The 19,565-nt window shown below is 55.8% G+C and overlaps 4 protein-coding genes across 4 annotated transcripts; 2 read left to right on the top strand and 2 right to left on the bottom strand.

Moving 5' to 3' along the window:
• Positions 1 to 5,895: 5,895 nt before the first annotated feature.
• SPSK_09421 (uncharacterized protein) lies at positions 5,896 to 7,071 on the top strand (the record flags this gene model as incomplete). The annotated part of the gene is made up of 1 exon (XM_016735993.1): positions 5,896 to 7,071. The coding sequence occupies one exon, from the start codon at positions 5,896 to 5,898 to the stop codon at positions 7,069 to 7,071; it is 1,176 nt and encodes a 391-aa protein (XP_016588374.1).
• A 937-nt stretch (positions 7,072 to 8,008) lies between these two features.
• SPSK_08822 (uncharacterized protein) lies at positions 8,009 to 9,964 on the top strand (the record flags this gene model as incomplete). The annotated part of the gene is made up of 2 exons (XM_016735409.1): positions 8,009 to 8,371; positions 8,459 to 9,964. 2 exons carry the CDS (start codon positions 8,009 to 8,011, stop codon positions 9,962 to 9,964), a joined length of 1,869 nt encoding a protein of 622 aa, XP_016588373.1.
• A 797-nt stretch (positions 9,965 to 10,761) lies between these two features.
• Positions 10,762 to 14,071, bottom strand: SPSK_10851 (uncharacterized protein; the record flags this gene model as incomplete). The annotated part of the gene is made up of 2 exons (XM_016737110.1): positions 10,762 to 13,792; positions 13,866 to 14,071. The coding sequence occupies 2 exons, from the start codon at positions 14,069 to 14,071 to the stop codon at positions 10,762 to 10,764; spliced, it is 3,237 nt and encodes a 1,078-aa protein (XP_016588372.1).
• Positions 14,072 to 15,102: 1,031 nt separating this feature from the next.
• SPSK_08316 (uncharacterized protein) lies at positions 15,103 to 19,410 on the bottom strand (the record flags this gene model as incomplete). Its single annotated transcript, XM_016734919.1, has 1 exon — positions 15,103 to 19,410. The coding sequence occupies one exon, from the start codon at positions 19,408 to 19,410 to the stop codon at positions 15,103 to 15,105; it is 4,308 nt and encodes a 1,435-aa protein (XP_016588371.1).
• Positions 19,411 to 19,565: the final 155 nt, after the last annotated feature.

Genomic DNA, 19,565 nt, shown 5'->3' with positions numbered 1-19,565 from the left:
ACACACACACACATACACCCGCCCACTCAATCTACAATCCCTCGCATCATACCGAGGGCCCGGCCAGCCATATGACGAGACCACTACGGCACGAGTGGTAGTGTGTCTATGAGAAAATACCGGCTCATGCCACGGCTTGAGACACAGCAGCACCCAATGCGACCAGCACATAGCCGGAAACGCAAGACGTATGGAGCGTCGAAAGCCAGCTGTCTAGCCACGCTAGATTTCTTCCTGTACTTTGCCAGTCTCGTCCCGACGCTTGGAAGTGGAGCGGCGGCCTCAGACAGGCCCCATCATCTGGGGTAATTCGAAAGAGACGACCAACAACCTTACATCTCCAGCTTTGGGTTCTGTCGTCAATGTCTCTCTCCACACACCCTCCACGCATGTCACACATCAACCAGTAAAGGGAATTGACGCTGCAGTTGCAACACGACATTGTCCCCCTTCTCAACAACCCATAAAAAGCACACACCGCACACTCACGACAGACGCAATATCACACCCAAGACCAAGGATTGGGTCGGCGGCCAATTCGGCGCTATTATGAAAGTGCCCGTCCGGGGTGCTGAGGTCTCATCACAGTTTTTGGTGCCACTTGGTGACTTGGTGCCAATTTGGTGGTGCTGGGTGGAGGGAGTGGGGCGGCCATGAGGGGAACCGTGGTCGGCGCAGACGGGCCGGTTTACCGAAGTCCCAGAAACCTTCCCCCTTCGTCCTGTCTCTTCACGCCCTTCCAGCTCTGGTCGCATTACAAGGGGGAGGGGTGTGCAAAAGGAAATAAAAAAGATCGGTTAAGGCTGGCTGTTTATTTATTTCCTATTTGGGGTTTTCATTACCTGTTTTCTTTTTTGCTTTCTTTCTTTCTGTTTTTGGGCGTTTTCCGTTTTTCAGGTTTAAGTCGACGATTTTGCATTTCATGGAAGACCTCTTTGTATTTCAGGCGTTGTTTTAGTCGGTTCACGGTCATGTCGTTACGATTGCTCAATCAATCTGACCCCAATTTCATCTCATCTCAATTTTTCAGATAATTTCGTTGAATGGTATTTCTGGAATGCCGAGATTTCTTGGGCGATGCGATACTTTTGTTCCTCTACCTCTACTATCCCTTGGCATCATCGCCGACTATGAGATTGATGACCGACCTCATATCACAATCCCCTCTGATGTCCTTAAAGCTAGATTTCGTCCACATACATTTCGCCCCTCTGATGGTTTCACCCGAATCATGAATTTCTAATGTGCATATAATTTGCCTCCAGTTTATCCTGAGTGTATATGCCGTATTTTATAGAGTCGGGATACGACCGTAGACTGCCAGTCTTAATTGAACCTAATTTGCGAGGGAGCATATAATGTACAATAATTAGGGAGGCTGTATCCAAGTCGTCCTTGTAGGCGAGATATTTGGATGACTCTCATAATGACAGCTTCTGGAGATGAGACGAGAACAACAATGTGTGACCTTTGTCAAGTCGATTTATCCCCTCAAGATGTTCCCCCACAAGCTATGGCAAAATTTTTGTCTTTGAGTTAATTGTTTCGAGATTATTTTGGAGCTTTGCGTAGTTCATAAGGTATGCAGTAATACCATGAGGACGGTGAACATAAGCTTGGATCGCCTACTAATGTCTGCCGTTGATGAGATTGGCAAGTCAACAATCTCGTACATTCAGGTCTGTCCTCGATTTATTTATTGTACTGCACTTGTCGAAAAACGTTTTGAACAAAGGCTGGATCACAGACTTGCGCTTCTGCTTTGATATACGTCTTGTAAGGCGTATGACCTATTCTTTCATAATCTCACTGTCAGAGGAAACCATTTAGATGAGCGTCCAAGAAATGGTTCATAAACAAACACCAAACCAGCTGTAGATCAAGAACAAGAGCCAATATTATCATGGCCTGTTCGATCCCGTGGATTGCCCAGCGAATGCACGGTGATTCAACGGGGTCCACTACGATACCATTACCTAACCGGAAGGCACGACACGCGGCCAGGCCGTTGCCGGCCGTCGTGGGTGTTGCCAGTCGTCGTAGTTGTTGTCACCTGACTGGCCGCACCCTTATACACCTTTAATGCTAGGCACTTCACGGTATATGTACCTCAGGCACCAGGCACTTAACGGTGAATCCCTACGATGTAGTGATCCTCCAGATAATAATGTGAGCCCATCTGCGCCCCCTCTAGATTTTGCATGTACTAACATCTACGTTCGAGCTGCTTGCTGCGATCCTCTTTGATTAACAACCGGTATCCCCTAGGACCTCTGACACAACTCCGCTCCCTGAACTGGGACATCCAGCTCCGTTGGGTCCCAGCACACGTCGGCGTGCTAGGTATCGAATGAGCCGACCAGACCGCTAAAGAGGCAGCTGGCTCACACGGCAACACCTCCCAACCGATGCAAAAGATTCTAATGGCCGCTACGAAGCTCTTGATCTGTCAGGCCGTGTACAACGTATCCCGACATAACAAGACATGAATTGCGGATTAGTTATGTATGGATCTTTTGTTGCGATTGTTCGACATCCTAGCCCAGCTCTGAACTAATTTTTGATGAACAGGAACAACAGGTGACGACGATGATGAACGAAGCAATACCCTCCCTCACACACGGACTATGAACAGCGTCGTTTGACTCAGTCTCTCTGTCTCTTCCTACTTACTGATCCCTTCTCTTCCTTGGATCATTTCTCTTGGTGCCGGTGTCTACATGGACTCTGGCGTCGGAATACTGCAAACGGAGCATAAGTCTGTTATGTCCATGATGTTCGAGCCGTCATCGGCAGGATAGTGAGAGGAAACCGTTAAGAAGTACGTCCAAGATGGTAAGAAAAATATAGCCGTAGACAAGGAACAAAAGCCAATATAATGTGTCGATAACACGAACAAAAATAGCAGCCATGGACAAAAAAACGTACAGCAGCGGGTATTCGCTGGTCGTCACCGACCCAACTACTAATCCGCCGATTAATGGTTTGACTAGGGGAGAGCGGACGGGATCCCGTATTTTCCATTATCTATGGCCGTACGTGAAAGAAGTGAAATGAAATGTTTCCTTTATAGGAGGTTTTCGGTGAGGATGGCCACATCTCGTGATGCGGGAAAGACTTTGCAAGTACCTCGTTTGAATCGCTTTCTAATTACTAAAGTTTGAGAGCTAGAGCACAAAATATGAGCGGGCCTAATGTTGGTTGATATATGGCAAAGCAAGACATTGATACCTCTGACGCTTGATATAACATCTTTCGAGTTTCTCGTGTCTTATTTGAAGCGTGTCTCTCCGCGTCGGGTGTCGATGTCATGTGCCTCGTCTCTGATTCGCCTGTCTAAATGCGTTGTAGCTTAGCTCGTACTGGGTGCGTATCTCACGTTCCCTGTCTCGCATTGTCGTTTCTGCACGTTGCCGCCAAATAATGCCTCGCCTCGCTCACCTTGCCTTATTTCCTCATAACAAAAGTGCAGAAAAGTCAGCCTGACCTGCCCTGGCATTTACGAACCAAGATTCCCCCGCTTGACCTTTCGGCGATGTGTTCGTTGGGCATTCACAAGGATGGCCACGGCCCGCTTCTTCCTCCGGTTAAGGCGAGCGGCACGGGGAGGTCCAGCCGTTGGCTTTTAGCTTCGAGCTAGCTGCAACATGGCGCCAGCGGGCACGCGCAACGTCCCGGCGCGTTCGCAAAGGTGGTATTGCACAGTAATTACGCTCTGCAAACAAGGGAGAGCCGGGGGGGAACGGACAGGCAAACGGATCGAGAGTGAGAGGGAGATGACGAAAAACAGTAAAACCAATTCAACAGGAGAAGAAGGATAGGATCTAACAAGTCCGATGCCGTCTCATGTTTGACCGCGCGGGTCAGTTGTGTCGTATCCTCTGCCAGCGCTGTCGCCTGGACCATCGAGTCTTTGCTTGCAGCCCGTCTTGTTCGTTATGCTATTTGCTCAGTTTTATAAGCTGCCGCTTGCTTTCCGGGGCTGACGCGAATGGGACACGAAAGAGCGTATAGTCAAAGTGAGGCGAACACGACTGTCCATTGACCGTCTTATTGGCCGTAGGCAGCGCGGTCTCTCCGGTAAGCCGTTTGATTTGTGCCTCTCCATGTGCCCTACACAAAAGTGCATTTTGGAGACAGACTCTCGTTTTGATTTGAGGATACTTCGCTGAGCATCATTTTATAGCGAAAGAAGACTCAGGCTGTTTAACCTGCCGGTGAATAGAATGAGCGACCCTCAATTGCTATTGCAGCAAATTGTTGCACTTTCCTTCGCCTGCTTGCTTCTCCCCAACCTCTCTCAAGATGCAAGAGCGAAGGAGGTCGTTCTTGCTGAAATCGTGGTTTCCTCGCGCGCCGATCACGTGTGAATGGACGAGGGGCACGTCCATTGCGGCAAGTCCATGAAGGCTGGTCTTGTGCTTCAGGGCAGCAGGACAGAAAACAGAAACAGAAGGGGCGGCAGGAGCGGCTGATCAAGGATCACGGAAAAGGAAGCGACGTCTGCCGCAACTTCCAAAATTTTCAAATCTCGAGTTCCTTCGGTTTAATTTGCCTCCGCTGTCTGGCTCTCCCCTTTTCGTCTTGTTTACATTTTCACTTCACTTTCATACCTCTCTCTCACCACCAACGACGTCCGCACACCAACGCGAAAGGACGTATTCCGACAGGGTGCAAGTATCGAGAGCCGCTGCAGGCCATAGATTGTACAGCAGACCACCTTGCCTCGATTTGTTTGCGGAAACACGGAGCTCTATTTCTCCACCCCATTGCCGAGATCAAACCCAATTTCGACAGCGGACACTCTTTGCTCTGTCTGTTAACTGTCTCCTGTCTCTCGTGCTCGCGCGGCGTGGGCTTCTCTTAATCGCCTTCTTACTCCCCTTCTTCGTCCCCGTTCGGCTGCGACGGCGACTTTTACTATCAGCAATCGTGGTTTTTTCCCCTTTATCTTCTAGATTCTTTTTCATTTCTTTCGCCCCTGTATACGCAGGACTCTTTCTCTTTGCCATTTGCATCGTCGCGCCCCCTTTTTCATTTGTGCCCGTCTTCCCTTCCGGTGCATTGCATTGTGGCATTACTTCAACCGACTCCACTGCTGCCCAACACCTTTTGGGCCCGCTTACAGGTATGATGCTCCTCGTCTTCTCTTTGGCTCCTGCTCATCATCTACGCTCATGCAATTGCCCTCTTTTGGAGCGGGTGTTCATTCACTGGCTTCTTTTTCAGGGCTCTACCTCTTGTTGCAGTCGGGCTGTCTTGTGTCATTTTGTGCCTTTTTTGTGCCTTTTTTGTGCCTCTTTCTGTGTTCTGTTCCTCGTCTCCCTCCCCCTCTCTGACGTCTCCTCTTCCCCCCTCCTCCACCCAATGAGAATCGTTGTCACGACCTGCATTGGCCATCATGCAGCCGAATCTGGTCCAATCAACGCTAACAAGCCCCGTGCATCGTCCCACCAGACCACTCACACACAACCAGCTGGCAGAGACACATCCATCCGCCCACGTCCCAAATCTGCTGTCTGCGTTTTAGGGGAGGACGAAGAACAGGGCCTTTCTCACACAGGCATGATTGTCTTCCTGAGTGTTTCTCGACAAAAGTAAACCACCAACCTCCTGTCTACCAGTCTCACTGTCGCTGCAAAGCGACATCGACCGACATTTGCTTGGGCCTGATCCTTATCCACCCATTATTGGCGACAGCAAAGCACAGCAGCCCAAAGCCATTCAAAGCGACCCAACTCACCTTTTCCTCCCGTTGCTGCTTTCCGTCGTCCCTTTTCGCCCATTTGAGACTCTATCTTCCACCCTCGTTCTTCTCATTTTTTATCGATTTTTGATAGCGTCTCTTCGTTCCACGAATGTGCATATCGTGATTTGGGGCTGACGCCACTTCGAATGGCGCAGCTTGAAACCTTCGAGACGGGTGAGCATGGCCCTTATGCCCCGTGGTGGAAAATGCATCGCGGACACACTCGTTCTTGGCCACACGAAGAGGATGATTGGACCCGCATGGAACTGTCCTCATCCCGCCCATCGCCTCGCCACCGTTGGGATGAAATACATAGACCCGCCTACTCGGCCTACTCCGCTGCCCCCTCGTCTGTTGCTACGTCTCGCCAGAGACCGGCTGTGACGCGTGCTGCCACTCTGCTTCTTTCCTCACCGTCGGGCATGCGACACCACAGCTCTGATACCCCACTCATAGGTCGGCCCCCGGCCGTGCCGTCTTTTCCTCGGGCATCTACCGCACCCATTGGGAAAGCCGCCTTTGAAAATTACGACCCTCGCGCTCACCCTGGTATAAGCCGGGCTTCGTTGCACAGAGATCTCAGCCCGCGCTCCGCCGCCCCCTACTTCCGCTCTACTCCGGACTCCCGTCGGTCCATGCGCTCGTCCCTTAGCGAGTCGGACAACGATACTGATCTAACGCGGCCCACACCAGAAGAAGACGACAAGGACGAAGAAGACGACAAGGACGAAGAAGACGAAGACGGCCGTGCAGCCGACACCATTTTTGTCGACAAGAAGGCGCTACGCGACCGGATGGACATTCGCAAACGCCCATCCCAAGAATACCCCACGGCGTCGTCTATGAAGCAACATTCAGCACGGCAGAGTCAAAATCAAAAACAGAAACAACGTGGCCGCGTTCGAGGCGACGACCTGGATCTACATGAGGAAGGCGACGAGGTGGCTGTCGCTCAACAAGAAACGCAAGGCTTTCCACAGCGCTCCCAGCAGAAGCGGGGCCATCACGGACACCGCTCTCGACGGAGTAGCGGTAGCCGCGGTGCGGGCGGCGGCAGCAGTAGCAGAGGACGCAGATACGAGAGTGTGATTCCCGAAGAGGCCACCGAAGACCAGCAGGCCGATGCCGACGCAGAGATGGACAATGACGACTTTGACGACGACCGCCGCCGGCGACGCACACCTTCGAGACACACCCGGCGCTCAGCCTCCCGGAACACGACTGCTACGCACGATGTCCGTCGCGACCTGTCACGTAGTAAGAGCCGCCTGCGGCATGCCGACAGCGACGAGTTCAATCCGCGAGCGTCATCGAGACGGTGAGACATCCATTGTGTTCTTTTTTTGCTGTGCTCCCGACGTCGGACACTTTTTGTTGTCAAAGATACGTGACATGAGAAACTGACATGCGGCCTACGAATTTGTCGCTTTTGTGCCCACCCAATTGCAGACCTACAAAACGATACTGTGAATCGGAGTTTCCTGACCAATATGCCAATGGCCCTGCACATCTGCGGAGAGCCCAGACGCACCCCACGGCGCCCTCCCACGTCACGGCCCCCCCAAGCATTGACTCGTCGAAAAAGGCCCCCTCTTTGTTTGAAAGCCCTCTCGGCTTTGGAAATCATGCATTGCCTGCGGACAAGTCGAGTAAACGGTAAGTTTTCTTTCCACACGAATCGTCCGCCCACACACCATCACATTCATGTACATGCACAGTACACACATACATAGAAGCCTGCACGACGTACAGTATACATATCACGTCCCTCATACACTGGACACTCTCTGCTCCATCCTCCACTCCAGCCTGTACATTCCGCCCTTCATGTACACCACAGCCTGCATGCCGTTCCCGTCCGTACATCACATACACAGATGCCATGGGATATCCAACTCTGCTCAACGTCAAGCCACCCCCCGCCTTCCCCTCATACCGTATCGGCGGGTGTTTCTCCTTTTCAGCACACTCGCCCATATGGACTACTAGTACATGCTCCGTTTGCTGGTGGTTGCTTCGGGCACAGCCTACAGTTGCTGTTACCCCATACCTACCCAAAGACTCCGACCAAAGAATGTTGGACTGACGCTTATCTGCTTGTCCCCTTGCAGAAACCACTGCTTGGAATGCATGGACGAGTTCCCCCTATCGAGATTGGCTAAACTCAGCTGCGGCCATCGGATGTGCGCCACGTGCCTGAAGAAGAAATTCAAGGCCTCCATATCCGATAAGCGGCTAATGCCGCCGCGGTGCTGCACCATGGATGCCATTGCGCTCAAGCATGTCGAAAAGTTGTTTGACACTGGCTTCAAGCTGGCCTGGAACCACAAGTTCCGTGAGGTCTCGGTGGAGAGACGCATATATTGCCCGTCACCGAGTTGTGGCCAGTGGATCAAGGACGAAAACTTGTTTCGCGGAGAGGACGGCCGGCAGACGGCCGTCTGTGGCCGTTGTCGTACAAGCGTCTGTTGTTTGTGCAATAACAAGGCACATGCATCACGCGATTGCCCGCGTGATGAGAGGACAATACGCTTTCTGGCCAAAGTTGAGGGCCGCCAGACCTGCAACAGATGCAAGTCGGAAGTGGAGCTTGAAGAGGGCCAGAACCATATGATTTGGTACGTTATACGTTGTCTACTCTCGATTTTGTTTTGTTATTTGTTGTGAAGCCTTTACTGACGCCGCTCTTATTTCCAACGGGATAGCCAGTGCGGTGCTGAATCATGCATGATCTGCGGAGCAAAATGGGGGCATTGCGACTGCCAAGTATTTGATGTTGAAACAGACCGTGCTGGGTACGGCCATCTTCCATATCCGCCCACCAATGGTTCTCGGTATGATCGGTTTGGCTCAGCACCGGCGATTGCCACTAGGGATTTCCGTCCCAGCAATTCTGGTGGGAGCCGGCCCTATTCAGCAGGCGAAGGTATGCGGTCCCGCCCGCAGAGCAGCTACGAAGACAAATCGCGTGCTCGTTCGTATCGCGACGACTATCGAGCTGATACCCACCGGGACAACGACCTGGCCCGGCGCATGGAGGCATTCGGAGGACTCGGGGATGATGACGACACGATGGATGCCTTCAGCTCAGCTATCAAAAAGGCACGGCTTGATCGATATGCGAGACGGCATGCCAACGACGACGCAGGTGCCCCCGTCCATCGTAGAAGAAGTTTTATGGAAGACAAAGATTACGACCGCGACGAAAGCGACGACCGTGACTACTCTGCCCGGGCAGCGGCGGACATTCTTCCCTCCGCACCGCATCCTCCACCTGCTCCCCCGACTCCGCCACAGCAACAGGCACAAGCTCAAGCCCAATCCGCACAGCATCGCTACCAGCACCAGCAGCTCCAGCAAACCCACCCGCCTCCCCCGCCTCACCCACCATATCCATCACTTCAACAGCACCAGCCACTTCACCCGATTCACCCGCAACACGATCGATTTGAACTACATGAGCAACTCGAACATCAACGAGCGCCACCGCCGCCTTCGCAGTATCCCACTACGACATATGACCGCCCTGCCGCGTCGATGGACTTCTACACAAGCGGGCCAAGCCGTACCCGTGCTGTTACCACAGACTCAGAGGTGGGCCGACTGGCAAACCGCTTCAACACAGAGTCCAGGTCTGGTCCGATGCATCGACCAAAGGCACCACCGGCTCTTACCGGACCGCCTATGGCGACAGGTGTGTCTCATGGTGTGCCAATGGGGGCAGGTGGCGGGATGGGAGTTATGCCGATGGGCCCGATGTCTCCAAACGGTCCTATGGCACCCTTGCCTCCTATGATGCCGATGCAGGGACCACCCCCGCCGCTGATGCCGCCTCCACTTATGGGCTCCATGCCAATAATGTCCATGGCACCCATTCCTCACCCGAGTATAATGCCGGAAATACCCATGATGCGCAGGCACCTGATGGAAGAGGACATGTTCATGGGCCACGAGCCGCTACAACGTGGAGGGTCGTTTGAGCAGGTTCCGTTTTCTAGTTATCCCGTGGAAGATGAGTACGCCTTCAGTTCTGGTGCGGGCGGACGTCGCCACCGGCGCCGGGACGAGGACGCCTCGCACGCACAGGAAGCGCGCAGGTCTGAAATGGCTGGCCTTGCCGGCCCTGGCCGTGGCATGGACCGCGTAGCAGATTGGATGGAGTTTGTTGGTAACGAGCCACCTGGCAAAGATTCCGACAGCGTACTCAATCCGTGATGCAGCTGCATTACTCTGGGCGCACTATTTGCGTGTGATTTGATTGTCTCGTTGATTTGCCTTTTCTGCCTCGTTGTCTTCTTTTGTTGTCTTCGCCTCAAAATTTTTCACGGCTTTGAAATTGCCGGCGGCGAAAACATTTATATATATATATATATCCCATATACTGCCTACTTTTGGTTTGCATGTGGCTCCTGGATTGGCCCGGCGTTTTATCCCTTACTGTTAACTTTTATCTTCACGACATTGATGATTTTGGATTTACATTTGGTCTTATTTTGGGATCTACTTTTGGAGACGTCTCGCTCATATTTGAGGCCAGAGAAGCATTGGGGTTGACCTGTATCATTAAACCATTCAACGACCCGCAAGCTGCGGATATCACGACACTTCATTCCATAGACGAGAATCTATACTACTGACTGAAGAAGAAACAAAGTACAATGCAGACGCACACATATATATCGTGCAATTACTGCAGACTATCGAGATGTACAAGCGTTTAATCTTCACAGGATGAATCTGCCAAAATTATAAGTGCCATTGAAGAGAATATCTACTAATCGTCGCCGTATGGCGTCTTAATTGCAACAATGGACCATGGTAACACAACGCCTTCCTTCCAGGGATATCAACGCTAAACAAATGAGGTGCAAATGGGAAACATGGGAAAAGAGGTGAATTGAGGACGAGGGGCAGAAATAAAATACAAACAAGCCTCGGCTGTCCATACCAAACGGCTATGCATGCAGACAACAACCGACGCCTGATCCAGCCTCACTCAGCGTAGTCCTTGACTAGCCCTGCGTCCCACGCAGAATCTCGTAGATGTCCTCGTTCATCACTTGGTTGTTACCATATGCACTGTGGCCCATGCTGGAGCGTGCGTGATGTTGTTGCTGTTGTTGCTGCTGCTGCTGCTGCGGGGGCTGTTGGTACTGGTGATGCTGCGGCAAGTGGTTGTGCATGTTCTGCTGGGTCTGCGGCTGCTGGTAGCCACCGGTACCGCCGGCGGCAGTGTGTCCGTAGCCAGCGCTATTGGCAGCACCGGAAGGCGTGCGCGTTCCGGACCGGATGGCAGCGCCAGCAACAGCAGCAGCAGCAGCAGCAGTAGTAGTATTATTGTTGTTCTTGTTGTCGTTGCTATATGTCTGTTGGGTAGTGGCTCCATAGGCTGCGACGGGCGAGTGTCTCTGGCTCTGCGGCTGCTGTTGGTGCTGTTGGGTCATTGTGGCTGTTCCATAATGGGACCAGGCGGCTTGCTGCGCAGCCGTGTCCTGGTGGTGCTGTGCGGACTGGTGCTGCGGCAGAGGCTGGCGGGGAGCAGACTGCTGCCGCTGGCGGCCCTGTGGGTAGCTTTGTTGCCGCTGCTGCTGTTGCTGCTGTTGCTGCTGTTGCTGCTGATGTTGTTGTAGTGTGGCCGATGCAGCATATGCGTTTGGGTCGGCCGTCGTGCCGTTGTTTCGTCCAAAGTCGCCGTATTGGTTGTAGCCCGTTGAAGTGTCCGCCGTCTGACCAGCGGCCTCGTTGGGCGCTTGTGTGCTGTACGTTGCGGTTGTCCTATCGTTGTAGCCGTTGTAGCCGTTGTTGCCGTTGTTTCTGTTGTTTCTGTTGTTTTTGTTGTTTTTGTTGTTATAAGCTGATAGGCTGGGACTGGCCTGCTGCGCGTTGATCAGGGGCGGCGACAAGACGGATGCGGCGTGTTGGTTCCGCTGCATATTTGCACTGCTCGACGTGTGGCTGTATTGTTGCTGCGGCGGCTGCTGTGGCTGTGTCGTCCGCTGGTAGGCACTGTAGGAGTTGCCGGACTGCTGATCCCCGGTACCCGCGTCGTATGCCATTGTTGACTGGGCGCTTTGGACACTTGGCTTTGTTGCCGGCGCTGGCGTGGCATCCTTCTTTTTCCGGGATGCACGCGACTTCTTTGCCGACCCCTTTGTCGGCGCATCTGCTGCTCCTGCTGCTGCTTCTGCCGCTGCTGAGGTAGAGGCCGTGGTGGACACAGCCGCCTGCGGGTAAGCCGTAAGAGGTAGGGGCACTGGTGACACGTTTGTCGGTGCCACATATGACTGTGCTGGGGTCTGGGCGCTTGCACTTTCTACGACAGCGGCAGTGTTCTGGTGCGCCTTGTTCGCGGTCGACTTTCGCCGCTGTGGCGTTGGCTTGGCGGCCGGTGATGCTGGCGTGGCTGTCTGTGGAAGTGGTATGGCTGTTTGGTGCTGTGGCGGCTGCCAGCTCGAGGCGGACGCATTGCTGTCCGTGCTGCGGAGGCCAGGTAGAGCGACGCCTGTTGTGGGCGTGGCAGTCGCGTTATTTACCGCGCCACCGTCCTCGGTCTGTTTCTTCTTGGCTGCCGGCTTCTTGCCAGGCGACTTCTTTGTCTTTGTAGCATCCGCGACTGGGGCTGGAACTGGGCCTGGAACTGGGGCTGGGACTGGGACTGAGACCGGGGTCGATGTTGCAGCCGCTGCCGGAGCAGGCGAGGGCGAATGTGTCTTGTTGGCGTTCTTGTCCGCCGGCACAATGGCCAGGCGCTCGGCACCATAGTGCGCCAGAAGCTCCAACGACTCCTTCTGGAGGGCAGGGGCCTGGTTCGCAAATGTGCAGAACTGGTCGTGCGTCAGCGTGCCCGGGTCGACATTGCGGCTCGTGAGCAGCCTGATGGCCGACAGCTTGCGTATCGTAGACACCTCGGCGTCCGTGACCGTCTGATACGGTGCCTTGCGCGTGTTTGTCGTAGTGGCCGATGCATCCGTGACCGGTTCTGCTGGTGGTTGTGCTGGTGGTGCTGTTGTCTCGGCATGGTCGGTTCCACGCGGCGCTGCTGCCGAGCCTGACGCGGCGCTGTGCTCAACAAGGGCATCCATCATGGCTGCTGCTGTCTCCGTGTTGTCTTCCGGGTAGTCGTTCAGATGTCGCAGTAACGCCTCCGCCATCTGGCTTTCGTTCAGATCGGTATCGTGGCCAACATCGATGCCCAGGTCCATCATCATATCCGTCGCCGCGGATGCAATGGATGAGACGCCCTCCGCCCCGCCAACGGCTGCCGCGCTTGCTCCATCGCCTGCAGTGCCGCCGACCACGGCTGCCTGGCCGGCCTCGCCTTCTTTGCCCTTCTTCTTCTTTTCCGACGACTTCCTCGGCTTCGTTGGCTTCTTGGGCGCCCCGTTGGCCGTCAGCTCCTGGCCTTCCGGGACGGGCCCGTCTGCCACAGCACCATTTGCCGACGCCTTTTTCTGCCTCTTCTTCTTGGGCTCGCCGCTCGTCGTCGCCGTCGTCGCCATCGTCTTCTGGCGCTTGTTCGCCGAGCCGGGCGTCGCAAGGGGCAGGCCGATCGGCGATGGCGGTCGTGGAGGCGGGAACAGCGCTGCCAGCTGCGACACGCTGCGGTGGAAGTTGGTGTGCTCATACGTGACGACAACCGACCGGCTGAAGCGCGAAAACGAAAATATGACGACGCCGCGGCAGTCGTACGCCGGGCGGGACAGGCTCAGCGGGTCCTGCATGTCCTCCAGCGCCGACTGCCCCACGACGCGCGACCGTTTGTGTGCCTGGTGCCAGCACGCCATGGAGTTTTGGCACACGTACGGTATGGTCCACCCTTGCGTCGCTTTTGTCGGTTCCTGCGCCGTCCACGTGCTGCCGTCCGCCTGCCGCACCTGGATGATCAGGAACGCCGCCACCGCCCGCTGCAGCAGCGGGTTGACCTCCGGTTGGCTCATGACCACCTCACGCACCGTCACAACGTTGCGCAGCACGCCGCCCGCCAGTGCACCACCCCGTATTGCTGCTACCACGGGATCGTTGTCTGACCCGCCGTTTCGTTGTCTGCTGCTGCTGCTGCTGCTGCTGCTGCTGCTGCTGCTGCTGCTGTTCGTCTGCCTGTTGCTGCGGCTGGGACGCCAGCGCGTCGCCCAGGTTCAGCACCACCTCCGCTGGAACGTCAAACGACGCCGAGACGTGCTCCGCGTGCATCTCCGACACTTTGCCCGCAAACAGTGCCGTGATCCGCGCCTTGAGCTCGTCGACGGACCGACACGTGTTGTTGCCGCTGTCACCGCGCCCGTGCCCGAGGCCTTCGCCCGCCTCCCTCAGGAGCGCCTCCATCGTGTGTTGCTGTCGTCAAAGTGGCAGTCCTCTTCGCCTTGTCTGTCGTTTCGTGTTGTTGTCGTCGAAATCGTCTATTGTCTGCGGGCCATCCCCCTGGCGCAACACATCCTCGACATTTGTAAAGTATGCGAAAGCGAAAACAAGTCGGGGCTGACGCTGCTCACATCGTACTGGGGGTTGCGCCGTCGAGCGAGCAGGCGGGGACTGGGGGGGGGGGGGGTTGTGCAAAGCTCCCGCTTGTGTTGTTGTTTGCGGTTGATTGTGGGATGGCACATTTGGTCGTTGGCGATGGTAGCGAGCATACCGCGTGTCGATCGCTCTTGCTCTATCGGTAAATGTAGCTCCTTCCCGTTCTTGGCGCCCGCTAAACGACCCACTAAAACAAACAGAAAGTGCCTGAGCATGAAGAAACAGCAGTAGCGACCAGTGGAGTGCGGGGCCTTGTTATCGGCCTACGGAGCCTTCTATGAAGAAGCTTCTCTTCAGTGAGGGCAACGGCCAGCAATGGAAGGGCTCTCTGCACCGCATTTGCTTCAGTACTTACTTCTCATAATTATGCATCCCCTTCTTGAAGGGCAGTACGTCGCACGGCACATTTTTTCTCGAGTAAATAAATAGGCCCATCATGTTTCTCAGATGTCAAGTACGTTCATGCGCTGTAGATGTAGACTGGATCATTGCCTATCTATCGCTGCTCAATATCCTCAATCTATCATAGTGTCTGTCCAGACTGGAAGAAATAAGCTCAAGGTATTAATTAAAATGACATTAAAATGAGATGTATGTCGCTTGTGATGCATGTAAATGGTTCGAAAGCAGAATGAAAGTAGAAGAACAAAAACAAATGTGAAAACAGCAACACCGTGCACGCGTGCTCTGAGTATCGCAAGGTAGTCGTAACAAGTGAAATGAGGAATGTGGTATCATAAAGGGGGACAATGAGGAGAAAATGAAGTAAAGAGATAAAACGTAAAACCGTTTAAAAAAAGTAGACGAAAATGGGAAGAGATAGCGCCTGCGACCGGCCCTCAGACTTCTCCCATGTCGACGTTTTCCAGCCACGACTGCACGGCACTGCGCAAGACGCTGGGGGCTTCTTTGTCGCCATCGTCCTTGGAGGATGTGGCCGGGTGGTCGCGGAGTCCGTCGTCGGCCTGGTCGTCTCTGTCTTTGCTCTGCACAACGTCGCGCACAATCTCTTCGAGCGCCGACAGGATCACCGTCTTGCACTCTGCGCGAGGCACCTCCTCCAGCCCAAGCGGCGTCAGAGGCGAGAAGGGTGCCGTGGGTGACGGATTCACATAGCGTGGACGTGCGGGTGGGTACGGTTCGTCCGGCCCGACCGACGAGCTGTCACGTCGCCCACGCCGGATGCTTGCCGACCGCGACGACCGCGCCGAGTTGTCTGTGCTGAGGCCGCTGCTGTCGACTGTACTCTCTCCGCTGTGGATGTTGACGTGCTCAAAGCTACCGCCAACACCAGCACCTCCGACGCTGCTCACGCCGCCGCCGGCGCCAACAGCACTTGCGCCGCTACCTGCGACGCCCTGTGCAATGACGCGCTCAAGGGCCTTGGTCAAGACGCTGTCCGTCGAGACAATCGGCGTTTCCACAAAGCGCTCGTCCAGCTGCTCCATCTCCTGCGATGGCACCGTCGTTGGCAACGACGCGGTGACAGGCGTCGGAGGGCTGTTGGCACTGTTCGGCGTCGACACGTCCGGCGTCGCCTTGGGCCGCACCAGCCGGCTGTAGCTCACACGCGTAATCGTCAGCTTTGTGGCATCCACAACAATGGCGCTCGAAATGTCGGCCCAGCGTTCGCCGAGGTGCGCCGTCGATGGCTGGCCGCCAGTTTCGGGCTCAAAGGCATACCCAGACGAAGAGGCTTCGGTCCGCATCGACTCCTTGATGTGCGCCATGAGATTTCCCTGTGGCGGGATAGCCTGCAGACAGAAATCCGGGTGGTAGTTCTGGAGCCAACCAGCCACGTTGGCAGGGAGATCGCCGTCCACGGATACGCGGCATGACTGCTCGAACGCATCCAGGCCGCTTCCAAATCCAGGCGTCGACAAAAATCCGCTGCTCGATGGCGAGCTAACGGCAGTCTCAAACGACCGGATGTAGTCTGGGAACGCAATGTCCACGTCAATAACACCGTCGTCCGCGCTGGCCGTTGCTTTCACTGGCGAATCAAAACCGGCGTCCGGTTCAGGCGCCCGCCGGAACGAGTCGATGCCAGCAAACGTGCTACCAACGAGGTTCGGGCTGTCGTGTGAGAGCCGGGGTGTATGCGGGTCGATAGCCTCCTCGGCGTGTGGCCCTGTTCCGGACACACCATGGCTAGCATGCTGGCCTGCCGTGACCTTTGCTTGCCGGGATGCCGTATCCTGCTGTGGCTTTCTCGGGGACGGCGGCGGCAACAGGCTATTTCTTCTGCCGAGTGGGTCCCAGGACGTGATCGACGAGTTCCGACTGTGTCTACCGCCACCGCCGCCGCTGCCGCCGCCAGTGTTGCTTGATGTGGAGTCGCGCCGGCGGCCACTGAGAAAGCCAGTCAGCATGCTGCCCCAGCGAAGGCTCTGGTTGCGGGTGTCTGAATCCAGGCCGGGGGAGGTAAGGCCCTGCTGCTGCTGGAGAGCCGAAAGGGCACCCGAAAGGGCACCACTACCTTGCTGGCTCGTGGTGCTGTCGCCCCGCTGCAGCGTGCGCTTTAGATCATCTGCCGCAGCGCTGCTGGCGCTGCTTTCGGGCCTCACCGAGAACGTGGAGTCGGAGCGTTGCATGGTTGCAAAGTGTGGCACAGTGGCGTCTGACGTGACTGTGGTCATGGTCGCCGCACTGCTCTTTCGTGTGGTGAAGTCATTTCCGGTGAACGGGAAATTGGCCGTGCGAATGGAGGCGGTATCAGACGGCCGTCGCTCGTGCTGGCCTCTGTGCAGGTTCAGGTGTGCAAGGGGGGCGGGCACACCGGTCACAGACATGGATGCGGATCGCGCTGGAATGCCGCCAGGGATGGCTTGTCCCTGGAGACTGAGATTGCGTGAATGCGACGATCGCCGGCCACTCCCGCCAGGGCCGCGGCGGTTGATCTTCCGGCGCAACGACTGCTCTTTGATGATGGGTACAACAAACGAGGCCGGGGGCGACTGGGACAGAGCACCCCAGGACATGGACGTGCTGGGCCGATGGACCCGCACCGAGTTGGTGACAGTTTGGCTCGCTGGAAGGAAAGCGGATAGGAGAAACACGAGGCGCCGGGCTGCAATCTTGTCTCTGGAGACAACGATGGTCCGGGCGGACACAGAATCGTCGTTGTTCTTGGAAGACTGCAGCATGAGGTGCCGCTTGCGGTAGCGTGCAGGACTTAGAGCCTGCAGCCAATCGGTATGGGTCGAGAGGAACGCCGTCAAAAGATTATACAAAAATGGATCTTGGCCTTGCTGGGGTGGCAGCGGCAACAGAGGCGGTGGTTGCAAATGCAGTGGGAGGGCTTGTGCCTGCGCCGTCGGCTGCAACTTCCTTTCACGAACAGAGGCTGCCCAGCGGGACACCCACCGAGCCTCCTCACGCCAGATCCCCCAGCGATTTTGACCCGTGACAACCCGCAGCGCGCGAAGGCCGACGGCAATCCGGGTCTTCGCACTGTCTACCTCACGTGTGATCCGCTCCATGTCCATGAGTGCGTTTGGCATGAGTGTGATCAGCTTGGCATTCGTCTTGGGCATCTTCATGGGGCCACCGAGCGCATCTTGCCGCCCGCTGAACGTGGCGGTGCGCGCGTAGGCCGAGGCTGATGGAGGATAGGGCTCGGGGGAGGCCACATCAGACGCACGTAGAAGGGTAAGAATCGCGGCCGAGGCAACTGTTTGCATCTGGGTGAGTGCACGCATAACAATATCCCAGTGCTGAGTGATGGGATCCATTCGTTCCTCAAGATCGGTCGTTGTGCCAATGACTCCGCTGGGAAGCGTGCCGCCACCATGTGCTGTTTCGCCCATCGCGACATCAATGCCAAGGCCGTTTCCACTGCCACCGCCGCTGCCGCTACCGCTGCCGTTCCCACTGTGTCCACCAACAGCAGCCGTGGCAAGGGCCCAGCCCACGCGGCGACCGGACCCATACGACGACGGGAACGAATCTTGTTCCGAGTACGACCCCGGGCCACGGAAGGTGCTTCGCGAAGCTGAAGAGGCCTGCGTCAGGGGTGGTGGAGGCTGGGGCAGGTTCACAACCAGAGCAACCGCGTACATGGGAGTTCGCTTTTGCTTGAGTTGGGCCTTTTTCTTTTTCTTTTGGAAATGCGTATCATCGCTGTAAGTGGGAGGAAAGGGGTAGCCACTGCTTCCGCTTTCTTCCGAAAACCGGCTGTGCGGCGTCATGGTGGTGCTGACATCATCGTCATTCGGAAGCGTGACGGGGAAGAGTCGTGTGATGAGCACCTTCTTTCGGTCGGCTGTTCGAGAGCCAGCGGCGAGTGATGACGAGGATGATGTCGGCGGTGGAAACATGGCGGCAGATTCCGACGAAAAAGACTGCGACAGCTTGCTGGAGCGCATACTGGAGCGGCCAAGGGAGCCACGGCCATCGTGCAGCGCCAACGACGACAGATCTGGCGCACGCTGCTCGGATGGGAGTACATGTACTTTTGTAGACGTGCCACGATAGGCGAGGAGCTCCGAGTTGCCGAAGATGCAGCTCGAGAATACCGAGATTTCCTCGGCGTATTCGCGGTGCGCGCGCTGCGCATCGGTCTCGAGCCGCGAGTGGCTGCGGCTGTGAAGAGACGGCCGTCGATCAAAGGTAGCGCTCTGGCGCAGTTGTGGGTTATCTGGTTGTATCACCAGGGGCCGAGTTGTGTGACTCAGACTCGGTTTGCGCGGGGAAGTGGGCATCCGCCTCGACGCATCCTGCAAACCGTGGCTTAAATGCGCCATGCCGCTCATGGTTGACGGCCGGTCGGGTATAGTCGGGGTCGGCGGCGGCGGTGTAGGCTGTGAGTCGTAAAGTAGGCTTGCCGGCACCGAGCTGATTCCGTCTTGCATGATGAGAACGCGAACGTCTCGCATGTCGAGGTCGAGGTCGCCATCGTAGTCAAACGCAGACGCCAGCGCAGCGGCCGGGAGATGTGGGCTGTTGGGCAGCGGAAAGACCTGATCCTGGTGGTTCTGGAACAGCGTCTGCGCATCAGGGTAGAGAAGACTTCGAGTGTGCAGGTCTTCTTGGACAGACTCGAGTGAAGAGACTGGCTCGGGTGGCGCGGATGGCTGGCCGGCGTGGGAAGAGGGGACCGAACCGGCGCCTGCGCCAGCCGTCAGGTTGAAAAGCTTTCCCAACATGGCCGTTCAAAGAGAGTGCTGGACACAGCGTCCAGCCCAGCAGATCTCTGGTGTGGAGTGCTTTGGGCTGTTGCTTTTTTAGGGTGGTACGCTTTACAGCGGGGGACGGAACGACAAGCTGTGTAAGTGCTGTCTGGTGAAGTCCATTTGCTTGT

The sequence above is a fragment of the Sporothrix schenckii genome (assembly GCF_000961545.1).
Source record: "Sporothrix schenckii 1099-18 chromosome Unknown Cont44, whole genome shotgun sequence".
Classification (NCBI taxonomy): domain Eukaryota; kingdom Fungi; phylum Ascomycota; class Sordariomycetes; order Ophiostomatales; family Ophiostomataceae; genus Sporothrix; species Sporothrix schenckii.
The sequence above is the reverse complement of the archived record's forward strand: the minus strand, read 5'-3'. Positions and strand labels throughout refer to the sequence as shown.